The sequence below is a fragment of the Haliotis rufescens genome, unplaced genomic scaffold (assembly GCF_023055435.1).
Source record: "Haliotis rufescens isolate VD_foot unplaced genomic scaffold, xgHalRufe1.0.p SCAF_101, whole genome shotgun sequence".
Taxonomy (NCBI): Eukaryota; Metazoa; Mollusca; class Gastropoda; order Lepetellida; family Haliotidae; genus Haliotis; species Haliotis rufescens.
In genome coordinates, this window is record NW_025963782.1 from 973,221 (window position 1) to 999,549 (window position 26,329).

The 26,329-nt window shown below is 42.2% G+C and overlaps 1 protein-coding gene across 1 annotated transcript in view; it reads left to right on the top strand.

Annotated features, from left to right (window-relative positions):
• Positions 1–26,011, top strand: part of LOC124117003 — a 73,599-nt gene extending 47,588 nt beyond the window's left edge. The window contains exons 16-26 of the mRNA XM_048391900.1: positions 720–800; positions 1,032–1,081; positions 11,617–12,106; positions 13,415–13,464; positions 15,219–15,261; positions 16,768–16,823; positions 17,019–17,085; positions 17,717–17,823; positions 21,808–21,871; positions 22,280–22,333; positions 24,587–26,011. Coding sequence (XP_048247857.1) covers positions 720–800; positions 1,032–1,081; positions 11,617–12,106; positions 13,415–13,464; positions 15,219–15,261; positions 16,768–16,823; positions 17,019–17,085; positions 17,717–17,823; positions 21,808–21,871; positions 22,280–22,333; positions 24,587–25,275 — 1,751 coding nt within the window. The 3' untranslated portion in view covers positions 25,276–26,011. The remainder of the gene's footprint in view (positions 1–719; positions 801–1,031; positions 1,082–11,616; positions 12,107–13,414; positions 13,465–15,218; positions 15,262–16,767; positions 16,824–17,018; positions 17,086–17,716; positions 17,824–21,807; positions 21,872–22,279; positions 22,334–24,586) is intronic.
• The last annotated feature ends 318 nt before the right edge of the window (positions 26,012–26,329 follow it).

Consider the following 26,329-nt stretch of genomic DNA (forward strand, 5'->3'; position numbering starts at 1 on the left):
GCTGTGATATAACTGGCATATTGCATCGTCCAAACTTGATTATCTACAATCCACTGTGTTATAAGTGGCATATTGCATAGTCCAGACTTGATTATCTACAATCCGCTGTGATATAACTGGCATATTGCAACATCCAGACTTGATTATCTACAATCCGCTGTCATATAACTGGCATATTGCATCGTCCAGACTTGATTATCTACAATCCGCTGGCATATAACTGGCATATTACGTCGTCCAGACTTGATTATCTACAATCCACTGTCATATAACTGGCATATTGCTGGTCATGGAACAAACCAGCAAAATGCAATGAGCATGTCTTTTTTATTTGTGTGTATTGTTAAGTTAAATGGTTACTGATAACGATTCATCTTTGAACTTTTTTTTCAGCTACTGAACCTGCCGAAAATGTCATTCAAGACGCTAGTATGAAGACACGTTGCTAATTACCGCTTCACAATCAAAATATCGAATCAAAGTGTGTGAGCTAAAATGTATATGTATCAGTCAGGGACCGTTAGTATCGTATTGACAGTATTTCATCCGGATTGAGTATGTAACATATTCATTTATAGTATGTATTGCATATATCAACATGGACCACAGGAATCGAAATGTTTCTGTGACTTTTATCAGTGTAACACATACAATGACGCTGTCATCATATATTTTTAGGTTGTTTCTAGTCACAACGTCCCTGTTTTCATACTTTTCAGCATCCGAACCTGTAAAGCAGTTCATTGAAGAAAAGCCAAAGATGTTCTTTGGCAAGGCTGTGGACTCGTTTATAAATATAGGTATGACAGGTATCAACAGTTGAAAATGTGGGAGGTATCAATGCATTTATTGGAGAGTAATTTTGTGACATGGACAAAGAGGACAAGAAAATGAATGTTCAGATCAGCACATACAGAACATTAAATCAAAATGTAGTAGTATGTGAATGGAGTACATATTATTCTTATAGGAGTTTATATTTCAGGATAGATCTTCTCAAATCAGTAATATTCAACTGTTTGTCCTTGCAGTGAGTGGATTCCGGAAGAGGGGGAAGCATCCAGGACAAAAGACAAAACGGGTATGTCTAGAATTCTTCTTCACTTTGATTCAAGGTCCTTTCTGTTGAATGTAATAATGTCACATTGTTCGTTTTGTGTTTTATGTCATAAAATCCAGATGGTTCGTATGAATAATACGAAAGATATGGTCTCGTTCAATCTCGGTCGTTGGTAAGCAGTCACAAATGGAAAAAGTCCGAAAACGCGACAAGTAACCACAATGTCGTGAATCTCGTATTTACCGTACATGTATACTCGCGTTTCAGTCGTAGTCCATGGCCATGCACAGAACTATTAGGTCACAGCACACGCGCTTTTAATGGCCACACTTGGTATACCTTGTCAAGATCGTGTTTGTATTTCTGTTTCATATGAAAAGCTTGTTTCATACGAGCTACAATGACTTATTGTCCGGACGTGAGATCATCAGATGAGACTATAAAAGAACTCCATCGATATGATGAAAACAAGAAACATTTGGAGTTCACCAGAGCACCTTATCTTAAGTTTTTTAACTGTTGGAAGCCCACGTGGTTATCGTCAATAGACCTAAAAGACGCCTATCTCCACGTACCCATACACCCAGAGTTCAAGAAATACCTCAGGTTTTCTTTCGACGGGAGGTGTTATCAGTTCAGGGTTCTACCATTCGGGATCTCCACGGCCCCGAGGGTGTTCACCAAGCTGATGTTGATTCCTGCCCATGTAGCCAGGTCGAAGGGTCGGTTCTGCCACCCAAACCTCGACGACTGGTTATTAAGAGCTCTATCGCAATCCCTGAGTCAGATAGCTACACACGCTGTGATAGACATTCTGATCACACTAGGGTGGATAGTCAATCTCAAGAAGTCAGAGCTGAGCCCTACTCAGAATCTTGTCTTCATAGGGGCGAACTTCAACACAGTGAGCGGACTTGTATCTCTATCACAAGACCGCATAGTCAAGGTCAGAAGTGTTACTTCCCAGTTTCTTCTGTCCGCCAGTCACACTGCTCGTACATGGCTCCAGTTACTGGGCAACATGGCGGCGACAGTGGATGTTGTTTGGCGGGCGCGCTTGAGAATGAGACCCATTCAACAAGCACTTCGTCAACTTTGGGTGAACTCGGAAGATCTCGAGACTGTTCTCGAGACTCCACAGTGGCTCATTACACACCTTCAGTGGTGGACCGAGGTCGGGAATCTGTCCCATGGGCTCCCCCTCGACACTCCCGTTCCGTCTCTCACAGTTCAAACAGACGCGTCACTCTCCAGCTGGGGAGGCGTTCTGAACGATCACACAGCCTCGGGACTATGGTCCCAGCAGGAGATCAAACTGCATATCAATGTGCTAGAACTTAGAGCGGTCAGGTTGGTGTTCCAACGCTTCCCGGATCTGCTTCGTGGCCAACTGGTTCGTCTTAGAGATGGACAACCAAACGGCGATGACTTACATCCGGAAGCAGGGGGGAACGGTGTCACCGTCGCTTCTCCAAGAGGCGTGGCAGTTCCTCCTATGGTGCGACTCACACGATATCAGGGTGATACCTGTTTATCTCCCGGGGGTGGACAACGTCCGTGCGGACGCTCTGTCTTGCCGGATCCTCGCTCCTCACGAGTAGAGGCTCGACCCGGGGATATTCGGGATTATCTCCCAGTTATACGGGTCGTTCCAGGTGGATCTGTTTGCGTCTGGGGTGAATCACCAGACACCAACCTTCTGTTTCCGAGTCCCCAAACCGAGGTCGGTGGCAGCGGACGCCTTCCAGCTAGATTGGACGGACAAAATACTGTGGGCATTCCCCCCAGTACCTCTGATCCCCAAGGTCCTATCTCAGCTAGCCACTCAGCCTGCGCGACTACTTGTGCTCCTGGCACCTCTTTTGTTGGCGCAGAGCTGGTTTCCAGTAATACTCAGGTTTCTGGCTCAGCCTCCTGTTCACTTACCTTTACGACCGGACCTCCTTTCCCGGAACGGGGCCCTCCGCCCGAATCCCAGGATTCAGTGGGTGGCTTGGCCACTGTTAGGAATCGCCTCCAGAAGAGCGGTATTCCTGCACGAGTTGCAGACACAATACTGGCTTCGCGGAGGGATTCGACAAACGTTCAGTACGAGAATAGATGGGCCTTCTATGCGCGCTGGTGTGTGGATAGAGGGATTGCAGATCCCTTTTCTGCAGATCTCGTAGCCGTGCTTGAGTTCCTCCAGTCGCGACTAGATGACGGCCTGGCCGCATCGACAGTCCGTGGGTACTCTACAGCTATTGCAGCTTTTCATGTCCCTGTCGACAGGGCACTTCTGGGTGCGCACCCATTAGTACAGCGCTTTTTACGGCGGATCAGTCCCCCTTGGGACTTGTCAATCATACTTGATTGGCTGTCCGGTCCTTCCTTTCGGAATCTGTCGTCTCTCTCTCTTCAGCTGTTGAGCTGGAAAACGGCGTTCCTTGTGGCGGTAACGTCCGGCAGACGGGTAGGCGACATTCACGCAATGTCAGCCGATCCCGAGCTAACTGTCTTCCATCGGGACAGGGTCAGTATTCGGTTGCCGGATTCTTACCGTCCTGTCGCACACGCCTTCCACGTGACAGCTCCTATTGAGCTACCTGCTCTTTCACAGCCTTCCTCGTCGGGGACCACTGCAAGACATGCTCACCCTCACCCTCAAGGCCTATATCAGCAGAACTAAGGGTATCCGTAAGGATAACCAATTATTTTGCTGTTATGGCGGTATGGCGAGCAAACAAACTATCTCCAGGTAGATAGTCTCTACTATCTGTACATCGTACACCCTTCAAGGCAGGGACCCCCCTACCAGGTTGAAGGTTCATTCGGTTAGAGCGGTAGCTACGTCACAAGCGTATGCTGCGGCTCTGTCCATTGAGGAGATCTGCTCTGCGGCTATTTGGAGCCAGCCAAGCATGTTCATAAAACACTACCAACTCGACAAACACTCAAGCGAGCGTGCTCGGTTTGGTCAGTCAGTTCTTCGAACAGGGCAAAGTTCTAATCTCTAGCCAATTGAGCCTTCGAGATTTTAGATCGCCTGGACCGGTTATACAACTGCTCAGTAACGGTCCGGATTCTATCTTCTACAGTCGATAAATTATCTGTCCATACTACTCGATAATACTCGTATTGCACAGCACTCCTCAGATCCTCGGAGACCCTCTGGCCTAGCTCAGCGCGGTTATAGTCTCTCGTGATCTACGCCCCTATATTACTCGTTAAAAAAAGTGTGTGTGTGTGTGTGTGTGTGTGTATGGGGGGAGGGGGGGGTATTGAACTCTTAGTCTATTCACTGAATATTCAAAATACGATGTATTTATTACGCTATTTATTGTTGCTGACGGATGCCACTTCCTAGATTATCTTTAGGAGTCTGTCTGGATGCAATAAGTGCCCCCAGGAGGATTTAATCTGAAAGAGAATTTTACAAACCTGTAGAGGTTATGAATTCTCTGATGAAATCCTCCTTAGGGCACGGCCACCCACCTCCCCACATTCCGTCAGCATTAGACATATGGAAAGTGATTTGGGTGAGAGTTGCTTCCCTTGGCGTGACGCGCCAAAATACGCGCCGGTTGGGTTTGGGGACCTTGGGGATCATACAAAAAAAACGAAGTTTTTGTGTGGTAACAATTTTATTAAGGAAAATGGTTACAACTATGTCATGTAGATTTTCTTGAGCCAGGAAAATGCAATAAGTGCCCCAAGGAGGATTTCATCAGAGAATTCATAACCTCTACAGGTTTGTAAAAATTTGTTCACACTAATTCTGTCCTGTGCGTGAACATTATTTTCATCATGATTATTCAGGTCACTGGATCTTGTAACTTCTTCGACATGAACATAATTTGTTCTCGTGAATACTGTTATAAAACATGATGTGTTTTACATATGTTTGGATTGCACTGTGGATTCCTTCTCATTACTTTCTAAAATCTTTTCTTTACCGCTTTCTCGACCACGCGATCTCACAGCAACCACGCCCCGTGTGCGCATTCGAATTGGTTTACTGCTACTGTCAAATACTTTGCAAGTTCGCTTTTATTCAATACGAGTAACAAAAAAACATTTTCGTGTGATGCTTAATTTGACGGAAGAGTTTTTCGAGATTATCAGGGGAGCCTTTGGTCATTTCAATTATGACATTGATGACTTTATCGTGGAGAAAGTTCCAAATCAAGATGACATCATTCCGGCTGTCAACAAGATGGCGCCTCTCTTCCCGCCCTTGCAAGTGCAACAGAAACTTTGACAAATTCAGTGCCGATTTTTGGGATGAGTGGATTAGTGTCAAAGCTAGATTTCATTGTGGAACCAGATGAAGGCGAAGATGTCTGTTCCCATTGCTTCTGTCAACCATGCGTGACACAGTACAGGCAATCGTGGTTAGAGAATAGTGCCCTACCAAGTTGCGATATTCGTCGATTCCAAAATACTTCTCGACTGAGCTGACGACACGCAGTGTTTGGAGAGATCCTAGTTACTTGGATTTGAAGAAATGGATATTAAACGTAACAGCAGATGAAGAATTGGTGTGGAGAAAACGGGAAGTGATGCCAGATTGTGCGTTAAAACTTGCGCGCTAAGTTTATCCAAATCCACCAAACAAAAAATACATGATCCAAAATGATCAAACTCAGTTTGTGTGTGAATTTATGTGAAAGAAAAATAAATCCATAGTTAAAACTCTGTTGGAATATGTTTATTGGACTTTTCCTTTATCGCAAGTAAAATATTACAATATTAGGTATCTAGATAGGTCTAATTTAGGATATTAGGTATCTAGATAGGCCTAATTTAGGATAAAACATCTAGTTTTATTTCGTAACTTATTTATCAGCTGGCTATGTGCATTGTTATGGTGATAACACGCGACATATTCATATATTGTTGTCAAGCAAAGAAATATTGGCTCGACTTCTTGTGTTTCAAATTATTCCTCTTCCTAAACACTAGTTTAAAAATCTGTATAGTAATTTAAGTTTTAAAAATATGATCTTATTGCGTGGCATAACTGTTGATATATATATATATGTCATTTTACAGATTGCAGAATGATGTCGCTAATACGTGTGCAAATAACATCAGTTTTGCATTTATATGTAGTTATTGTTACTTTACTGAAACCGTTGTTGCGCTGCTGTTCTGCCGTAAATATATATACCACAATGCAATTTGACCACAAATTCATCAAATGTGTCACATGTGCACATGACAATGTGCTTGGCTATTTATAGCGCAACCATAAATAAGCTCCGCCAACTGTGATTGAAGCAGACGCTCAAAAACGATCAATTCGATTTTTTATGAAAAAAGCTGCAAAACATCCAAGGTTTGTAATTCAATTTCAAACGAAGAAGATGGTCTTGGGTGAACTTGTTTACATAAAGTTTTCAAAAAGCTTCTCTTGACAGCCGGTTGTGTTTAAGTTGCCAGTCACTGTTCGAAACTGAAACATCTCCACCTTGCGGGTTATTTATAGTCAGAGTTGGACTTGAAGACATCGGGGGCACGGGTGGCCCAGTCGTCTAAGGCGCCGCGTTTCCGCTGTGCAGAGTTGCGATCCTTGGGCACGCCAGAAACCTATGATTGTGGGTTCGCCACGATTATGTTTCTAGGTTTGTCAGCACCATAACCGTGCACGTGAGTTTCACAAAAGTGGTAAACGTCTGAGATCTGCATCACTTCGGGCTTTCCTCCCACATTCAGCTGACACGCCGCGATATAACTAGAATACTGTTAAAAGCGGCGTTAAACCTAACTCACTCACTCACTCCCTTTAATCCATCTGTATCAATAAGCAAGCAACATGACGGCAGGTGGACACCGGAAATGTCTTTATTTGGATTGTTTTAACCACTAGGCTATCAAACTGCCACAGGAATCTAAACATAGGTACAATACACCATTATCTAAGCAACATAAAAACGTGTGATATTATTGCAGAATCATGACACCATACGGGTTATTGGGTAACTTCGTTGTAAACGTTGTTAATCACGCTGGTTTAAATTACCCTAAGGAAAACAATGTGCAAAGCTCTTTATTAGTTATTGGAATATTAATAATAGGGTTGACATCACTCACTCATTCTGAGTGAACATGTTATTGGAATATTAATAATAGGGTAAATATCACTCACTCACTCTGAGTGATCATGTTATTGGAATATTAATAATAGGGTTAACATCACTCACTCACTCTGAGTGATCATGTTATTGGAATATTAATAATAGGGTTAACATCACTCACTCACTCTGAGTGAACATGTTATTGGAATATTAATAATAGAGTTGACATCACTCACTCACTCTGAGTGAACATGTTATTTGAATATTAATAATAGGGTTGACATCACTCACTCACACTGAGTGAACATGTTATTGGAATATTAATAATAGGGTTAACATCACTCACTCACTCTGAGTGAACATGTTATTGGAATAGTAATAATAGGGTAAACATCACTCACTCATTCTGAGTGAAAATGTTATTGGAAGGGTAAACATCACTTACTCACTCTGAGTGAACATGTTATTGGAAAATTAATAATAGGGTAAACATCACTTACTCACTCTGAGGGAACATGTTAAGGACTCGTGAAGATCAGGAGTATAATAGGTCTTCAGCAACCCATGTTTGCCATAAAAAGCGACTCACATTCGGGATTTCCTTATGCGTCGTGCAGTGGGATAGTCTAGTGGTTAAAGCATTCGCTCGTCACGCCGAAGACCCGGGGTCGATTCCCCATATGTGTACAATGTGTGAAGCCCATTTCTGGTGTCCACCGCTGTGATATTGCTAAAAGCGGAGTAAAACCATACTCACTCACTCACTCACACTGGAGCCTCTTGGACGTGATCTGCGTGAATTGCAGTCCCTTCATTCCCTTCGCCCCTTCAACTGATCCTGACGTAAGAGGCGACTAACGGGATTGGGTGATCAGGCTAGCTGACTTAGTTGATGCATATCATCGTATCCCAATTGCGTGGATCGATGCTCATGTCAATCCCATGGTTGTCTTGTCCAGACTTGATTATTTACAGACCGCCATCATATGGCTGGGATATTGCTGAGTACGGCGTTAAACGACAAACAAATAAACCAAACACAAGTAATGGCAAGGAAAATAACAAATGAAATGCTTATGTCAAACGATAAGTATTGATAAAGATCTTGAAACGTTGACAACGACATATTTATCCGTAATTACATATTTGTTTACTTTAAAGCATCCTTAGTAGTTGGGACACATAGTGGACCGTTTGGTATTTTTATTTTATTTGCTCGGTTTCTTCTAATTATTCTTTATATATTTTATTCTTCCTTCAGCTTTGTGCGCTATCTCAGAAACGACAGATAGTAGAGCCATGGAACTTGTGTATGTGCATAGAAATTGTTAGATTCCAGCTACCTCTCAACAACGAGCACCTGTTTGTTATTTACAGTTTTTCTTTAAGTGGCCATTACTTATATGTCATTCAGCCTAAAACAATAGTCTTGGTACATGGTCGCATCTAGGGACACTATTGAATATGACTTTATTTTCGTTACCACCTTGCAATGGTAGTCTCAGCACAGCTGATTGATAAATATTAAGAGATTTCGTTCAAAGTTGGTATTTAGGAACAGTGTATGTTAGGTTTCAAACTAATTTTGATTGGTCAATATGTAGATATTACCCCATGTCTTAATATAATGGCAACGGAACGAAGTCCTCTGATTGGGCGTAAGTTAGATAATCAAGCCTAGTTTTTTAGCCAGGCACACTTCCAGTTTTCTAATGATTCGTATTTGAACTGTTCACTTTGATCTGGTCGTGCAAGCACCAAGCAATGTCTTAAAATACTAACGATAAGATTTCCAATAAATCAGGAAGCAACCGCACTCCAATTTTACCATGCTCCAATGCCTCTGTTGATCTATGTTATAGGAGATGAAATAAAAGCGGACTGAGTACACGACCTTGTTGTAAGCCAATAGAACACTCAAAGTTGTCTGTATAAGCATTATTTCATCTCACACAGGCGTTCACCTAGGCATAAATACCTTTGGGAGACAGTACACATTGCTCTAATTCAATACGACTCACAGAATCCAAGGCCTTTTTACAATCTACAAAAGACATATACGGCTTTATTTTTCCTGTTTAAAAGACTTTATTCCCTGTAACGTGAATATGTGATCTGTGGTAGAGCAGACTGGTCTGAAGCCATGTTAGGTCTCATTAAAACATCCAAGTCAAACAGCTTGTTAAAGAGAGAATTTTACAAAAGCATCACAAAGCCCAAAACCAAACTGTAAATTATTATCTTTCATAATTAAAATTAAAATGATAGCAAAACATTTCTGTGAATTTATCCCCTACTCGTACGAATTCTGGTCACGGGATCTCATGCAAAATAACGTTAATTGTGAAAGTTTGATGCACGTGCAACACAAAGTTATTTAGACATTTTGGGTATAGAAACAGTGTAGCTCTAAAAAACACAGCTACCATGCCAAAGCTATCGAAAGCTAAGAATCAGCAGGTTGATGACACGTTAGAGGCAAACTGACCATACCTTGGACAGGCCCAGGAGAGGCAGACCATCCGTCATGACCTCCAACGAAGACCGATATCTACGTGTCTTACATCCAAGGAACACGTCACAGTGACACCATCGTCAGCATCTAACCCTGGACATCCTGTCACTCGAAGAACTGTTTCCAGGAGACTACGGCAACATGGTATTCATGCCTTCAGACTGTACCGTGGAATATCAACATCGAGGTCAAAGACTGAGATGGGAACGGACCGTCATCCAATGGCAAAGCAGAAACTCGGAACGTATTGGTCAGTTCCAGCTCTTCAGTCCTGATGGCAGAGTTCGTATTCACCTTCGATAGGGAGAGCGAACGGCACGTTGTTGCATTCACGAGGTCGAGCCATTCGGAGGAGGTGTGGCGCTTAACTAGGGACAACAGCACACAGACCTCATAGTTTTCAACGCCAATCTCACCGCACAAGGTTGAGGTAATTTGGTCAATTGTACTCCCTTATCTGCAACAAAAGCCTCGGACCATATTCCAGCGAGACAAAGCCCGACCACACAGCACGAATCACCATGAACTTGCTCAGTGCCAACAATGTGAACGTTTTGCCATGACCAGCCGGATCCCATGACATGTCCACAAATTGAACATGTGTGGGATCCTTTGGGACCTAAACTTAGAGCAAGACAAGTTCCCGTGATAACTAGTGAAGGTTAATTGCAAGCACAAGTCTGGCGATGGCGCCGCATTCCGCCTCAAGTCATTCGACGTCTAATGTACTCCACTCGATTTAGATTTAAAGCAAGAGCCTGTATTGATGTCCGTGGTCGGGACAAACGGTATTAACAAAATTGTGTGACGATGTGACAATCATGCCACTAGGACTGAGGAGGTGGGGGGTTGGGGGGGGGGGGGGGGGGGGGGGGGGGGGGGGGAGAGAGGCTTGAAACGGTCTCAGGTAGGGAGGACATGACGTTATATTTATTTAATGTAATGCGAATATGTAAATAAACTTTCATGTGACACATTGTGTGAAAAAAAAGTTAGTTTATTGCCAATCCTCATCGTGGAAGGCAGGGGAGACAACGCAATTGTTGCAATCGGGGATCCTGGAAGGTAGTTCCGGTCCATAATCACATCGTGTAAACGTCAAAAGGTGAACTTCATACTTAAATTTTAACCATCGACGGGTCATGTGGGCAGTAAATAAAGCAATCACATCACCAGAATTCTCTGTAACTTTAAAATGATACTTAAAATTCAGTTAACCTCTATGGAGCAAGAGTATCAGTGGTTAAGTAAGTCTTAGCTGCTGTAACACGAGGAGCCAGGAGCCGTAATAGGCGCATATCTTTCGAAGGTGAAAAAGAGATTTATTTATTCTCAAACCAACATCATCGTTTACATCAACTGAGATGTGTTGGCAATGTACAATTATAGATCTTTTAACCATCATGAATACAAAGCCTGATAATCTGCCATCGCCAATTTAGCAATACATATAGCTGGGGTATGGATAGAAGTTTGTCTAGAAATGTTTCTGGCAAATATTTTACATCAAACATTGTTTTTATAAGTAACATAATCAACTTATTCTTTGAGACTACAATATTTTAAGTTAAAATATAAGAGGAAATTTATTTTCTGCAGCTGACAATTGCTCAATATCTCGTGTGTTTACCATCAGCGTAAAGTATTCCCTAGCAAGTCGAATCCGAAATAAGAGTATGGATCACAAGTTGGGGATCACCGCGATCCAATTCCACTGGGAATGTTGGTGTTACACTTCACAGTTTGTCCCTCGCAGTAATTCATATGGTATAGGTTAAGTTTAACCGTCTGCAGTTGATACTTGTGGCACAATATAAAAGATATAAACAGCAAACAATTATAGCACGGGAGGATGTACACCATACAAGCGTAAACAAGATAATTTACCTTCATGTACATTTTTTAAGGGTTGACAGTATCTTACCGTAGTAGAGTTAATTGCACAGGGCGTATTTACATATGTAACTGTTGTCCTTTTTCAGTCCAAGATGGACAACATTCCCCATGCATCTCTGTTGGACTCGGCAAAAGATAAAACAATGAAGGACTCGCCATCCGAAACATCACCGACGGAATGGACATCTGAGACATCACTGAAGGACTCGCCATCCGAAACATCACCGACGGAATGGACATCTGAGACATCACTGAAGGACTCGCCATCCGAAACATCACTGACGGTATGGACATCTGAGACATCACTGAAGGACTCGCCATCCGAAACATCACTGACGGAATGGACATTTGAGACATCACTGAAGGACTCGCCATCCGAAACATCACTGACGGTATGGACATCTGAGACATCACTGAAGGACTCGCCATCCGAAACATCACTGACGGAATGGACATTTGAGACATCACTGAAGGACTCGCCATCCGAAACATCACTGACAGAATGGACATCTGAGACATCACTGAAGGATCCGGCTTCTGTTCATTCGCTGAAGGATTTGGAGGAAAGTCAGGAGAGTAAGTAATGACAATATTATAATGATTATTGAAAGAATAATGTTTAGTCGTAAGAATGTGACAGTTCATGTTTGACGGTGACATCAGAACTTCAGCGTGTCATGTGCATTCTCCAAAATGCATTTTTTTTCAGAAATCAAATTTAGGTATTTAAATCTGCTATCTTGCAATGTTTAGGTACAGGAGAAAACACGTCTCCGAGGTTTAAGTTGAAAATGTAAATGCGAGAGGAGGGAATAGCACAAAGACCGTTTAAACAACATTAATAATATTTGTTTAAAGTCAATTATAAAAGTGGGTTAGCATAGGCTGAAAAACACGCTCATAAAATACACATGGTCAGGAAATACACGCTGCACGTGGTACCTTCCAATGTACCACATCTTGTTATCTAGTTCTGTGGTCTAATGGATAGAGTGCCTGATTAATGATCAGGAGGTTGTGGGATAGATTCCATCATTCATTATCAAACCGTTTTTATTCTGGTCTCTGATTATAGAACATTGAGTCAAAGCTATATCTGCGACTAAACTCACCAGGTCTTGCTGGGAAAAAGTAAAATCTCACGGAGGTTATAACAAGACAAATCTAAAACAATGGTCAATATCCGTAATAGATTTAAAATCAATATGAATGCGTTCTACAGGGTAGTCCTTTAAAAATACTGAGCTACCGTTACACAATAATCAGCCGATTGGTGAGAATACAAGGTCAAACAATGCTGTGAAGGACCTTTAACGATCATGGCGATCTCCTGTGGACACAGGACACTGCTTTGATTAGTACGACGACATTCATTGCCTACTAGTCCTGTCCTGAAGCGACAATGGCTACCCAGAACCTCCACCAGAACCTCGAGGAACCGCTTCAGAGCGGCAGGAATGGCGTTCAGGAGATTCATCAAACGCCATTATGTCACCATCAGAGGTTTCGTTTGACATGGTGTTTTACACGACGAGCTTAGAATCTGAGAACCTGTCGGAAAAGAGAGCCTCGGGGATCATTTAGAGGTGTATCTCACACGAATGAAAGCTGGACTTGATCACCATACAACGCAACTTCACAAGTAATCAGCACCGACCATGCGAGATGTCCTGGAAGCAGTTGTTGACCCCCATTTCGACAACCACCAACTCGCCACGAGGCCTCCGATCATGGATAATGACGCCAGACGCCGCCGCTGTTAGAATGTGTTATTATTATATAATGGATGTTGTTTGGGTATAATAGTGACTATTATATATTTTATCTTCATTGGTGGTTGTGAGGGTTTCGTTGTTGTCCATTTCAAAACTGTTTTTCCTGCAGGTTTTGATGATATAGAAAAGCTTACAGAAGACTTGGATATCGTGGAAAAGGTAACACATATTTAACATTCTACCATGAATTTGTAAAATTGCTCGATTCTGATTGGCCAATCAGAGGCTATTAAATCACAATAAACCCCTTCTTATTGAAACAGCCGGTTTGGGGGACGCATCACCGCGGAAGCTAATATGAATAGAATAGTACTTTTTTCAGTCATTGTCGGTAGGCATTTTTAATTAATAATATCAGCAATTATAGGTGACAAAATGCAAAGTTGCGGTTACTCCAATATTCAAAGTATTTGTGGCAATACATTTTGTCCAGAAAACACGATATAAATCTATAAAAAGAATGTATTTACGTTTTGGAGACACAGAGAGCCTGGAATTTGGCGCTTTTTTATATACGACTGAGACGTCATATCTTTTGCGTCACAATTTGCAATATGACGTCATAATGGTGACACGCAGTATAGAACGAAATACTTGCAAAGCTTGCTTAGTTTTCTTTAGGGATGCTCACCTCATGTTACCTTCGCAAGTTGCCGTGCTTTTATGCTTTCAATGCCTGTCATATGTTCGAATGAACTATTACGGTGTAAACACACTATTTGAGCACATACAACGCCATACTTTGTTTAACATTTGAAACCTCATGCTGTGCGTTCGGTTCCAAATTCAATATAGCGCTGTTAAATCTACAGGTAACCTGGCTCTACATTGAGAACACAGTAACTTTATCTCCTAATTATGGTACAGAAATCATCAGCATCCTTAACGTGGTTACAAAATGACAGTCAAATCAAGGAACGTGTTGCAAAACATTTACACACTGGTTGTGTCATGGGCGCCGGATCCGGGGTGGTGGTGGTTTCCTTGGCTTGTTCTCACTCCATAAATATTAGCACACACGCAGCTATCTTGTGTGTGAGTGAGTTGGGTTGAGGCGAGGCGAGGACTATAGTTATAATTAATGTACATTTGAGCAGATGAAACACAAAGGGATTTTTTTTGCACAAACGTGAGACGGTTGAACCCTATTTTATGATGACAAAGTATGTTAATCATGGTTACTCAAAAACAAAACAATCTGTGGTTGCAGAACAACTCACATGTATTCATCGCTACTTATAACAAAATCACTACACGATACCCACTATGACTCGAGTGAGTGAGTGAGTATGGTTTTACGCCGCTTTCAGCAATATTCCAGCAATATCACGGCGGGGGACACCAGAAATGGGCTTCACACAATGTACCCATGTCGAGAATCGAACCCGGGTCTTCTGCATGACAAGCGAATGCTTTAACCACTAGGCTACCCGACCGCCCCTCTGTGACTCGTGATAAGCAGTGTGGGTAAGGACGAATAATAATGAATATGTATTTAAATCCTGTTAGCTTGGACTTTATTTCTTTTATAAAAAAGATTAGAATTAAGTATACTATGCTCTAAAAAATAAAGTGAATGGGTAGAGGCTTTTGGATTAACGCTGTTTAGAGCATTGAATCAATTATATCACACAATGTCAGTTTAATGAGTGAGTGAGTGATTATGGTTTTAAGCCGCTTTTAGCAAAAGTCCAGCAACATCACAGCGGGGTTAATGATAGAGGAATGGCCAAGTCAACATTAAATTTGTTGTATTGCACCTTAAGCTAATGGTGCAACCTCGTGCCCATCTCCCTGCTCCTCGTGTCCTTCAACGCACGCACACACATGCTCACATGAATACTAATGTATACACAGACGCACGCACGCACGCATGTGAATCAGGCAATGCTGAGATATCTGGTTTGTTTCAGGAGAAGGACAAAGTAATGCTGCAGCTGAGTCCTCTATATACAGGTAGGAAGTCCTCTATATACAGGTAGGGAGGTCTCTATATACAGGTAGGGAGTCCTCTATATACAGGTAGGGAGCCCTCTATATACAGGTAGGGAGTCCTCTATATACAGGTAGGAAGTCCTCTATATACAGGTAGGGAGTCCTATATATACAGGTAGGAAGTCCTCTATATACAGGTAGGGAGTCCTATATATACAGGTAGGAAGTCCTCTATATACAGGTAGGGAGTCCTCTATATACAGGTAGGGAGTCCTCTATATACAGGTAGGGAGTCCTCTATATACAGGTAGGGAGTTCTCTATATACAGGAAGGGAGTCCTCTATATACAGGTAGGGAGTCCTCTTTATACAGGTAGGGAGTCCTCTATAGACAGGTAGGGAGTCCTCTATATATAGGAAGGGAGTCCTCTATATACAGGTAGGGAGTCCTCTATATACAGGTAGGAAGTCCTCTATATACAGGTAGGGAGTCCTCTATATACAGGTAGGGAGTCCTCTATATACAGGTAGGAAGTCCTCTATATACAGGTAGGGAGTCCTCTATATACAGGTAGGGAGTCCTCTATATACAGGTAGGAAGTCCTCTATATACAGGTAGGAAGTCCTCTATATACAGGTAGGGAGTCCTCTATATACAGGTAGGGAGTCCTCTATATACAGGTAGGGAGTCCTCTATATACAGGTAGGGAGTTCTCTATATACAGGAAGGGAGTCCTCTATATACAGGTAGGGAGTCCTCTATATACAGGTAGGGAGTCCTCTATAGACAGGTAGGGAGTCCTCTATATACAGGTAGGGAGTCCTCTATATACAGGTAGGAAGTCCTCTGTATACAGGTAGGGAGTCCTCTATATACAGGTAGGGAGTCCTCTGTATACAGGTAGGAAGTCCTCTATATACAGGTAGGGAGTCCTCTATATACAGGTAGGGAGTCCTCTATATACAGGTAGGAAGTCCTCTATATACAGGTAGGAAGTCCTCTATATACAGGTAGGGAGTCCTCTATATACAGGTAGGGAGTCCTCTATATACAGGTAGGGAGTCCTCTACATACAGGTAGGAAGTCCTCTTTATTCAGGTAGGGAGTCCTCTATATACAGGTAGGGAGTCCTCTACATACAGGTAGGGAGTTCTCTATATACAGGTAAGGAGTCCTCTATATACAGATAGGGAGTCCTCTATATACAGGTAGGGAGTCCTCTACATACAGATCGGGAGTCCTCTATATACAGGTAGGGAGTCCTCTATATACAGGTAGGGAGTCTTCTATATACAGGTAGGGAGTCTTCTATATACAGGTAGGGAGTCCTCTATATACAGGTAGGGAGTCCTCTATATACAGGTAGGAAGTCCTCTATACACAGGTAGGGAGTCCTCTATATACAGGTAGGGAGTCCTCTGTATACAGGTGGGATACTTGAAATAGATTTATCCCTCGATCACTCATAAAACATTTGACAAGTACAATTAACATGATGATATGTAAACTTTCTTTTCATTCCTCAGCTGAGTGGCAGAACACATTAAGCTACGTGGACCGGAACATGCCACGATTTGATACTGTAAGTGTTATGTTGGTGTCAACAAACGAATATCAGATCAATAACGTTCATCGGTAGAAAGTTGTCTCAGAGTCACTGTCAATTAATTAAAGGCTCCAAGGAGCATCGAACTTTTATACACTCTTATAACCTGGTACTCATATCTTCATAGGGATTAAGGTTGATCTGATTCATCTGACTGTCTTGCCTTTACAGACTGACTATGAACGCCAGGACCATCTGATGTTCGGAGATTCTTCTGAGACACCACGTGACTTCCCAGGTGAATGTAACAACTTCAGTGTTGTGTGTAATGGGTGGGCACCTTTTAGTGTCGAGATATCACATTTTCATATGTTTTAAGTCCACTTAGTGCAAACGCTATTTCGATAATTAGTGTACCTATCAATTATTCATTGTTGTAAAATATTTGGTTTAACTGTCAGTTAACTGTACAAGTTAAGAACGACGATGTCATATCAGGGGCAAATGTGTAAATGTATGTATACAATAATTTTCCCAATATCAATATTCGACAGCACTTGTAGGGATAATAAGCTGGTCTAGTTCTATGGTACGCACACAATTATGTCCCCTTACGTACAAAAGACAGGAGGATAGTTAACCTTTTTGCGAACACCTGGCATCACCAGTACTTGATAGTGATTCATGAATACATGCTAATAACATCTTACAAAATCTTACAGTGGACAATAGTAACTATTATGGTCATGGAAAGGGCTTTGTCGCTTGCATTCCCCAGTTGCAGTTGTACATATTGAGGAGATCATATTCCGATGTAGAGATTCATGTCACACTATCAACCAGCTGTTTGTCAGTTCTAGGTTTGATTACCACGCGGATGATCATGATGTCCTCTAACTCATAAACTGACTTTTACACATTGCATCTAGATACTGACAATCAACGGAGACAAACACAGAAAAGCCACGTCCTTCAAATAAGACAGTTTCAACAGGGTCGACTCAGCAGAACACCTTTGTACGCGATGCTTGAAAATGTAAGTACTTGTTAAACATCCGATTATGGAATGTTGAACTGCTTGGCGAGTAATTAGTTTGTGCAATTCAAGCAATTAAATTATCAAATATTTAGGTAAGAGTGATAATTACAATTTTATAAATGACTATTTACTATACTTATATTCCGGTTAAAGAACTGTATAAGTAATACTCAATCGATATAACCATTTCTTACTTAACCCTGAAGGAGATCATCACATGATCACTTGTGTCCTTTTATCTTTAGAAAAATGTTGTTTGTGTTCAAAATCGTTTGTTCCTCTGGTTACCTGACTGAAATTGTTTTAACTGTGCCCTCACTTTGTACTCTTAATTCACACATTTGTGGTTCCTATATTTCCAAAGTTGGTTTAATGTTGGAGCTGAGACACAGATTTTATTTGAAATTCAAAGATCTTGCCAGAAACGTAGCATATCTCAACACAGTAAGTGTAGATGCCGGCAGGGGAGATAATTCATAAGAAAAGAAAGATCACAGGTAGCATTTCAACTTTGACGTATATGTCTTCTTGGTTCTCGTTTGACAAGCGGATTGTTGACAGAATCTAAATGTTGGAGGTCAGCTGCCACTGATCCTGTAAAACAACAATGATTTTACGTGGCATAACATTGAGTCAATGTTACAGTTATCAAGCCACACCATGTTGTGTCGATCATGTCATCCAGATAACCTGTCACACACAACAGTTCTAACACCTGGTATTTGTCTTGCTGTAAGTTTAAACAGTCACTTCCTGTATATATTTCATTAATACAGGATTTGTTGACGTGGCCCTGTTGAAGCAATACACTGTAACGGTGTTGTCCGTATATCCTTAGACATGGCGACCGCTAAGTTTCGGTCCAAATGAATATTTGCACTGCCAGAAACAAAGTTACCAATTCTTCAATATTGATTTGCTGATCGCTAATCGCAGGGGGTGGACTATTCCGCTTTACATACAATGTAGCACTGTTGTCACCAAGCGCTGCCGCCGCGTTCCTCGCATGCATCAGTGTAACATCACCGATAGGGAAGTACTTTACCTTTTAAGAGTAAAAGTAGTTCCATTAGACTGTTCACAGAATTTGGCCTCGACAACGCAATAAGAGTAAACAATTTTCCGCTTAATTTAAGACAATAAGACACCTCATAAACGTCTATGAACCGCACGTGACGTTTTCCTAGCAACTGATGTAGTTGTAACTTTTTAGCTTTCTTAAATTTTTTCAAATTGACCCAAACATTCTTTCAGATCTGCATGTTTATCTTCGGGGAAATTAAAGTTCCAACAACACTTTCTATATTTATGTTGAAATGTCATTTTGGGGGTTGGTGCTACAAATTTATCATAGACTAATGTAAAACCTGTCTTCATTAAGCTGCTGCAAAGATTCCAAAACTTTATCACAGTGGCCAATAGTCACATCGTACCCTTTATGTTTCATCATACAGGTAATGCTGGAGGCTCTGCCTTATTTCTCGCCAGCATGGAGAGGACTAGTGTCGATGACGCGCAGCGCTGAATTTAAATTTGAAAAATATGTCATTGGTATTATCAATACGTTTATGGGCAGTATCTCACGTTTATTTAACATATTTCATCACATTATTATTTCATTCTATATAATTTCCTCTGTGATGTTTGTGGGGCATTCTGATTATGGTTACCTTTCTACAGTGAGTTGGAGCAAAGCACCACTAAGATTTAAGGTGTCATTTTCAGGTTTTGTTAGCTCAAATGGTTGAAATACTGTGATTCCATCCGGCTTCAACTGACAATCGGCATCGAGAAACGTTAAATGCACATGTTCAAATATTGGAAAGTTATTACTCATGACTTTCCTATCCTTTATGGGCAACCTTGTACTTTAAGGCCTGTTACATCATGTAAGGCCTGTTACATCCTGTAAGGCATGTTACACCCTGTAAGGCCTGTTACATCCTGCAAGGCCTGTTTCATCCTGCAAGGCCTGTTACATCCTGCAAGGCCTGTTACATCCTGTAAGGCCTGTTACACCCTGTAAGGCCTGTTACATCCTGTAAGGCCTGTTACATCCTGCAAGGCCTGTTTCATCCTGCAAGGCCTGTTACATCCTGCAAGGCCTGTTACATCCTGTAAGGCCTGTTACCCCCTGTAAGGCCTGTTACATCCTGCAAGGCCTGTAACATCCTGCAAGGCCTGTAACATCCTGCAAGGCCTGTAACATCCTGCAAGGCCTGTAACATCCTGTAAGGCATGTTTCATCCTGCAAGGCCTGTTCCATCCTGCAAGGCCTGTAACATCCTATAAGGCCTGTTACACCCTGTAAGGCTTGTTACACCCTGCAAGGCCTGTTACACCCTGCAAGGCCTGTAACATCCTATAAGGCCTGTTACATCCTGTAAGGCCTGTTACATCCTGTAAGGCCTGTTACACCCTGCAAGGCCTGTTACACCCTGCAAGGCCTGTAACATCCTATAAGGCCTGTTACATCCTGTAAGGCCTGTAACATCCTATAAGGCCTGTTACACCCTGTAAGGCTTGTTACATCCTGTAAGGCCTGTTGCACCCTGCAAGGCCTGTAACATCCTGTAAGGCCTGTTACATCCTGTAAGGTCTGTTACACCCTGCAAGGCCTGTTACATCCTGTAAGGCCTGTTACACCCTGCAAGGCCTGTTACACCCTGTAAGGCCTGTTACATCCTACAAGGCCTGTTACATCATGTAAGGCCTGTTACATCCTGCAAGGCCTGTTACATCCTACAAGGCCTGTTACATCCTGTAAGGCCTGTTACATCCTACAAGGCCTGTTACACCCTTTAAGGCCTGTTACACCCTGTAAGGCCTGTTACATCCTACAAGGCCTGTTACATCCTGTAAGGCCTGTTACATCCTGCAAGGCCTGTTACATCCTACAAGGCCTGTTACATCCTGTAAGGCCTGTTACACCCTGTAAGGCCTGTTATATCCCGTAAGGCCTGTTACATCATGTTAGGCCTGTTACATCCTGTAAGGCCTGTTACATCCTGTAAGGCCTCTTACACCCTGCAAGGCCTGTTACAAAATGTAAGGCCTGTTACACCCTGTAAGGCCTGTTACACCCTGTAAGGCCTGTTACATCCTGTAAGGCCCGTTACATCCAACAAGGCCTGTTACACCCTTTAAGGCCTGTTACACCATGTAAGGCCTGTTACATTCTGTAAGGCCTGTTACACCCTGTAAGGCCTGTTACACCCTGTAAGGCCTGTTACACCATGTAAGGCCTGTTACATACAGTAAGGCCTGTTACACCCTGCAAGGCCTGTTATATCCTGTAAGGCCTGTTACATCCTGTAAGGCCTGTTATATCCTGCAAGGCGTGTTACATCCTGTAAGGCCTGTTACACCCTTGAAGGCATGTTACCTCCTGTCAGGCCTGTTACATCCTACAAGGCCTGTTACATCCTGTAAGGCCTGTTACATCCTGTAAGGCCTGTTACATCCTGTAAGGCCTGTTACACCCTTGAAGGCATGTTACCTCCTGTCAGGCCTGTTACCTCCTACAAGGCCTGTTACATCCTGTAAGGCCTGTTACATCCTGTAAGGCATGTTACATCCTGTAAGGCATGTTACATCCTGCAAGGCCTGTTACACCCTGTAAGGCCTGTTACACCCTGTAAGGCCTATTACATCCTGTAAGGCCTGTTACATCCTGTAAGGCACGTTACATCCTGTAAGGCCTGTTACATCCTGTAAGGCCTGTTACATCCTGTAAGGCCTGTTACAAACTGTAAGGCCTGTTACACCCTTTAAGGCCTGTTACACCCTGTAAGGCCTGTTACATCCTGTAAGGCCTGTTACATCCTGTAAGGCCTGTTACAAACTGTAAGGCCTGTTACATCCTGTAAGGCCTGTTACAAACTGTAAGGCCTGTTACATCCTACAAGGCCTGTTACCATATTTTCTTAGGATGTTATAATGATTATCATAAACTACATGTAACTTTCCTTGGTTATACAGATGATTCCCGACGACAAGGCAGCCATGACCCATTATCAAGACATTATTCTCTCTACGAAGCAAGGTTGGTATACATGTATTCTTAGATCATTGGAGAAAATGTTGTACAATTTTGACAATGCATTTGAATACTCAAATACAGAAACAAGTTCTTATGATGTTAGCACAGCCATAGTAATTAATTGCCAATGCTTTGGTACCATACCACTCTAAATGCTAAAAATGCTATATAATTACATAAGGGACCAACCGTTTTAATGTATTTCAGAATATCAAATCGTCGGTCTCTAATATTGATAAAGAATGGTCCCCTGTATTGTACACAGTGTGTACGAGGACAATGTTGTCTTGACATCTTTTGTCTGAGGTACAGAATGAGACATGCTGCACCCTATCATACTTAAATGTCTAAACTGTATGTGTTTGCAATGATTTGTGATCATAACGTATGACGTTCCCATGGTCGTTTCAGGTGGTTCTGCCTTGCACAATGTGGGAGATATCAGTTCATGGCTTCCTGTTTTGTGTAAGTTAACTTGAATCCCATTCAATACAAACCTCAAATGTATTCATTCACAAACATAAGCAGGAATTATTTGTATTTGATTGGGCTACAACTACAAATATGTGTTTAAAAGAGTTTCAATACTTTTGTATGTATTGCATCAATCATTTCATAGAAACAGACCGCCTCCGTAGTCTAGTGGTAGAGCGTCTGCCCGGAGAGCGGAAGGTCCGGGGTTCGATCCTTGGCCGCGTCATACCAAAAGACGTTACAAGATGTTACTTGTTGTAACCCTGTCTGGCGCTCAGCATTAAGGGGCTAAAACAAGGTCTGGTCGGCTCGGAGTCAGTATACTGTGTCTGAGTGGGGTATTTATGTTAAACTGCGTCATGGTATCTCAGTGAGCTAGCAATATAAATCGGCATCAGTCCGGACTAGTACAAGCAGCCACACAAACACACACACGTACATTCACGTCGCTATATAAGTGCAATAATCTTGGACGCGACGTTAAACCCCATTTCACCACACCATCATAGAAACATAACACATTCTGTCTTGAATGAGGAATTTGTTCATTGAAATGAAATGAGAGACCCAAATCATTGGACTTATTACGAGTGAGGTGTGTGGTGGTGTATGTAGTGGTGTATTTAGTGAGGGAATTCTTGATGCTGGGCAGGTCGGTATATATACTCTTTAGAAAAGGAGGAGATCATGATTCAGAACTATAAATGTTAATACCAAGTAATGTTTGTGTATGAACTAGCGGTGCGGTGTCTGCAAGGCGCAGAGCGTCTAGGGGCTAGAGCAGTGGGCCATACTCCCTCTAGTCAGCATTTGGATTCTCAAACGCGATATGCATGTATAGCAAACTATATGTCTGCGTTGATGCAGCAGTAATGAACTACACTATGATAGAGAAGGTAATAGTGAGTGAGTGAGTGAGTTGGGTTTAACGCCGCTTTGAACAGTATTACAGTTATATTGCGGCGTGTCAGCTTAATTTGGGAGGAAAGCCCGAAGTGATGCAGGTCTCAGACGTTTACCACTTCGGTGAAACCCACGAGTACGGGTATGGTGCTGACAAACCTAGAAACATAATCGGGGCGAATCGGGATTCGAACCCACAATCATAGGTTACTGGCACGCCAAAGGGACGCAACTCTGCACAGCGAATCGCGGTGCCTTAGACGACTGGGCCACCCGTGCCCTCCAGAGAAGGTAATAAAAGTATTGTATGGAAATAAATTTTATTTATAACACACCATATAAAACTTTGATACTGTCATTGTTATGTCTCTAACTAAAAGTATGTGAAAAGTTGACATGTGGATCACATCAGAAGAGAGTGACAAAACATTACATCGGTGATGGTACGAATGAGTTGGATGCTGTGTAGTGCTCGCACAGACGCTACTTTCTTTAAAAAAATCATTATTACAAACAAAGCACGATTGAAGAAGGATTTTGAATGAAAAATCGACTCGGAGATAGATTCAGTGAGGCAATATGAATATGATGTATTACTTTACAATCGAACAGTGTCGGTGAAAGTTTTCTCACACATCAGTGTAGATATACGATGCAAAGTACGTTGATATCAAATGTAATAAATATATCAATTTGGTGTTTATTCATTTATCAATCATTGTAATTATGTGTAATAAACATTTAGAATTCCCACACGTACAGTTATAACATACATCCCCGCCAGTAGACAAGACAGCCTCCCTGCCCAGCGAGTGTGATGGTGTGACTGTGAAAGTGACTGAAGCGGACATAGAAGTTACCTGTTCATGTGATGTCTGTTGTCTGTACAAATGTCAAAATGTCTCCACTTGATGTAGGTTTCTGTTTCATTGTATTCTATATTATACAAGAGAAGTTTAGAATTCACACAGTGGTATTTAAACATGAAGTTATGTAAATATTACTTCATATTTTGACAAAGAGCCTCGATGTCTGACTTCTATATCACAGCAATAGGGCGGAACAAATGTTTGTCAAAAATTGTTTTATATGGTGTTGATTTGATCATTAAACCATGTAACTTTGTATAAAATACATTTAGAATTCACATACAAATAGTTTTGCAGTATATCTATTCCGATATGAGTCACAATAGTGACCGAATTCACGAACTGCTGAAACTCGCGGTCGAATATTTAGTGCGCTGTTTACAGATAATATCATGAGATTCACAATAAATGTCCGACTTTGTCTCTACAGTAAATAAACTTATCACACAACAAACACCATCTATATTTCCAGGTTCTAAACTACATCTGGACGCCGCTCGAGCCAACACAGACAGGTGCCACGTAACTACAGACGGTGAGCTGGTCAACTCGCCGCCCGACACATGGCCTGATGATAACAGGCGCAGGCTACGGAAGTATTGGGGGACCTGTGCCTCCACCCCCATCCCCCTTCCTCCACCCCACTCCACTCTCACCCCGGTATACAGCACTCCCAGATACTGGGAGACACTAACCTGGGTGAGGATGCTGGGTGGAGAGTGGTGGTTTACTGTCCTGGAGATGGGGGTGAGTGAGGCAGGACAGGTGGACAGTGAGCGGTGGGCTTCACTACAGCGTCGCTCCTGGTGTGTCCGTGTAGGGAGCTGTAACAGACACGGGGAGAGTCTCTGTACCAGGGTGTGGCGGGAAGGGAAGCAGGGCGAGTGTCAGCAGAACCCCGTGTCCCGCACTCCCGGCACACGGGCCATCCTCCACTATGGTGTTGTGCTGGATGTGGGGAGGGGCAGACTGGCCTTCATTGATCTGAACAGGGGCGTTGTTTTAGCCAGGTTTGATGCGAGGTTTAGGGAAGACCTGTACCCCATGTTTGGTGTTTGGCCGTTGCCAGAGGGCTACACTATCAACATGAAACTGATCAGCGGGGAAGACATCGTCATCACCGACACCAAGAAGTCACTGATTCACGATGCGCTGACTTAGGACATCACGCTGTGTGGAGTTAGCAGTGTAATTCAAGGTTGTAGAATCAGCTGTGTCAATGACGAGAACTGAACTGAGTGAAGCGGACATAAAAGTGTCCGGTTTGTCTGCTAATTCATGTTTACAAAAACTAACGAAGTTTGCTAAATGTGATGTTTTGCGGCACGAGAGGGTTGAACTGTGTATAAAAAGTATTTAGAATTATCACATGAGTATCTGTATGTTGACAGTATTGCTGTAGTGACTTCCAATATGAGACACTGTATGTTGTTCTGCTGCACGAGAGGGCTCTACAGTGTATAGAAAGTATTTAGAATTATCACATGAGTATCTGTATATTGACAGTATTGCTGTAGTGACTTCCAATATGAGACACTGCGTGATGTTTTGAGATCTAATGTGATTTGAAAATGAGGGAAGTGCAGTTTTACAAAAGTTGTTTCAATTAGCAATTTTTTTTTATTTCACTTCACTTGTCTTTGTATTATAACTGTATTGAATCCACACATAAATAGTTCTATAATCATATTATTTTTGTAGCAACTTACATATGACGCTTTGTAATAGTGAGTCTACAAGACTGACACAAGTTGTTCCAAATAACATTCTTCTTTATTTCACTTCACTATCCTGTTATTATGTCTCCCCCAGAATGGAGGGAGACATATTGTTTTTGGCACGGTTCCCGTCGGCGTCGGCGTTGGCGTCGGCGTTCCCACCGTTTCCGGACCATAACTCAGAAACCGTTTAATATTTTTTCGCGAAACTTTGTATACACATTAACCCAGCACTGAAGTGGTGCTATTTGCTATTTAGAGATTTTTGACATTTTTATTTTTTCTCGTTTCCATGGAGATAAGTTGAACATAGACTCTGAATGGGGGTAAGCTTGGTTTCAGGACCATAACTCAGAAACCGTTTAATATTTTTTCGCGAAACTTTGTATACACATTAACCCAGCACTGAAGTGGTGCTATTTGCTATTTAGAGATTTTTGACATTTTTATTTTTTCTCGTTTCCATGGAGATAACTTGAACATAGACTCTGAATGGG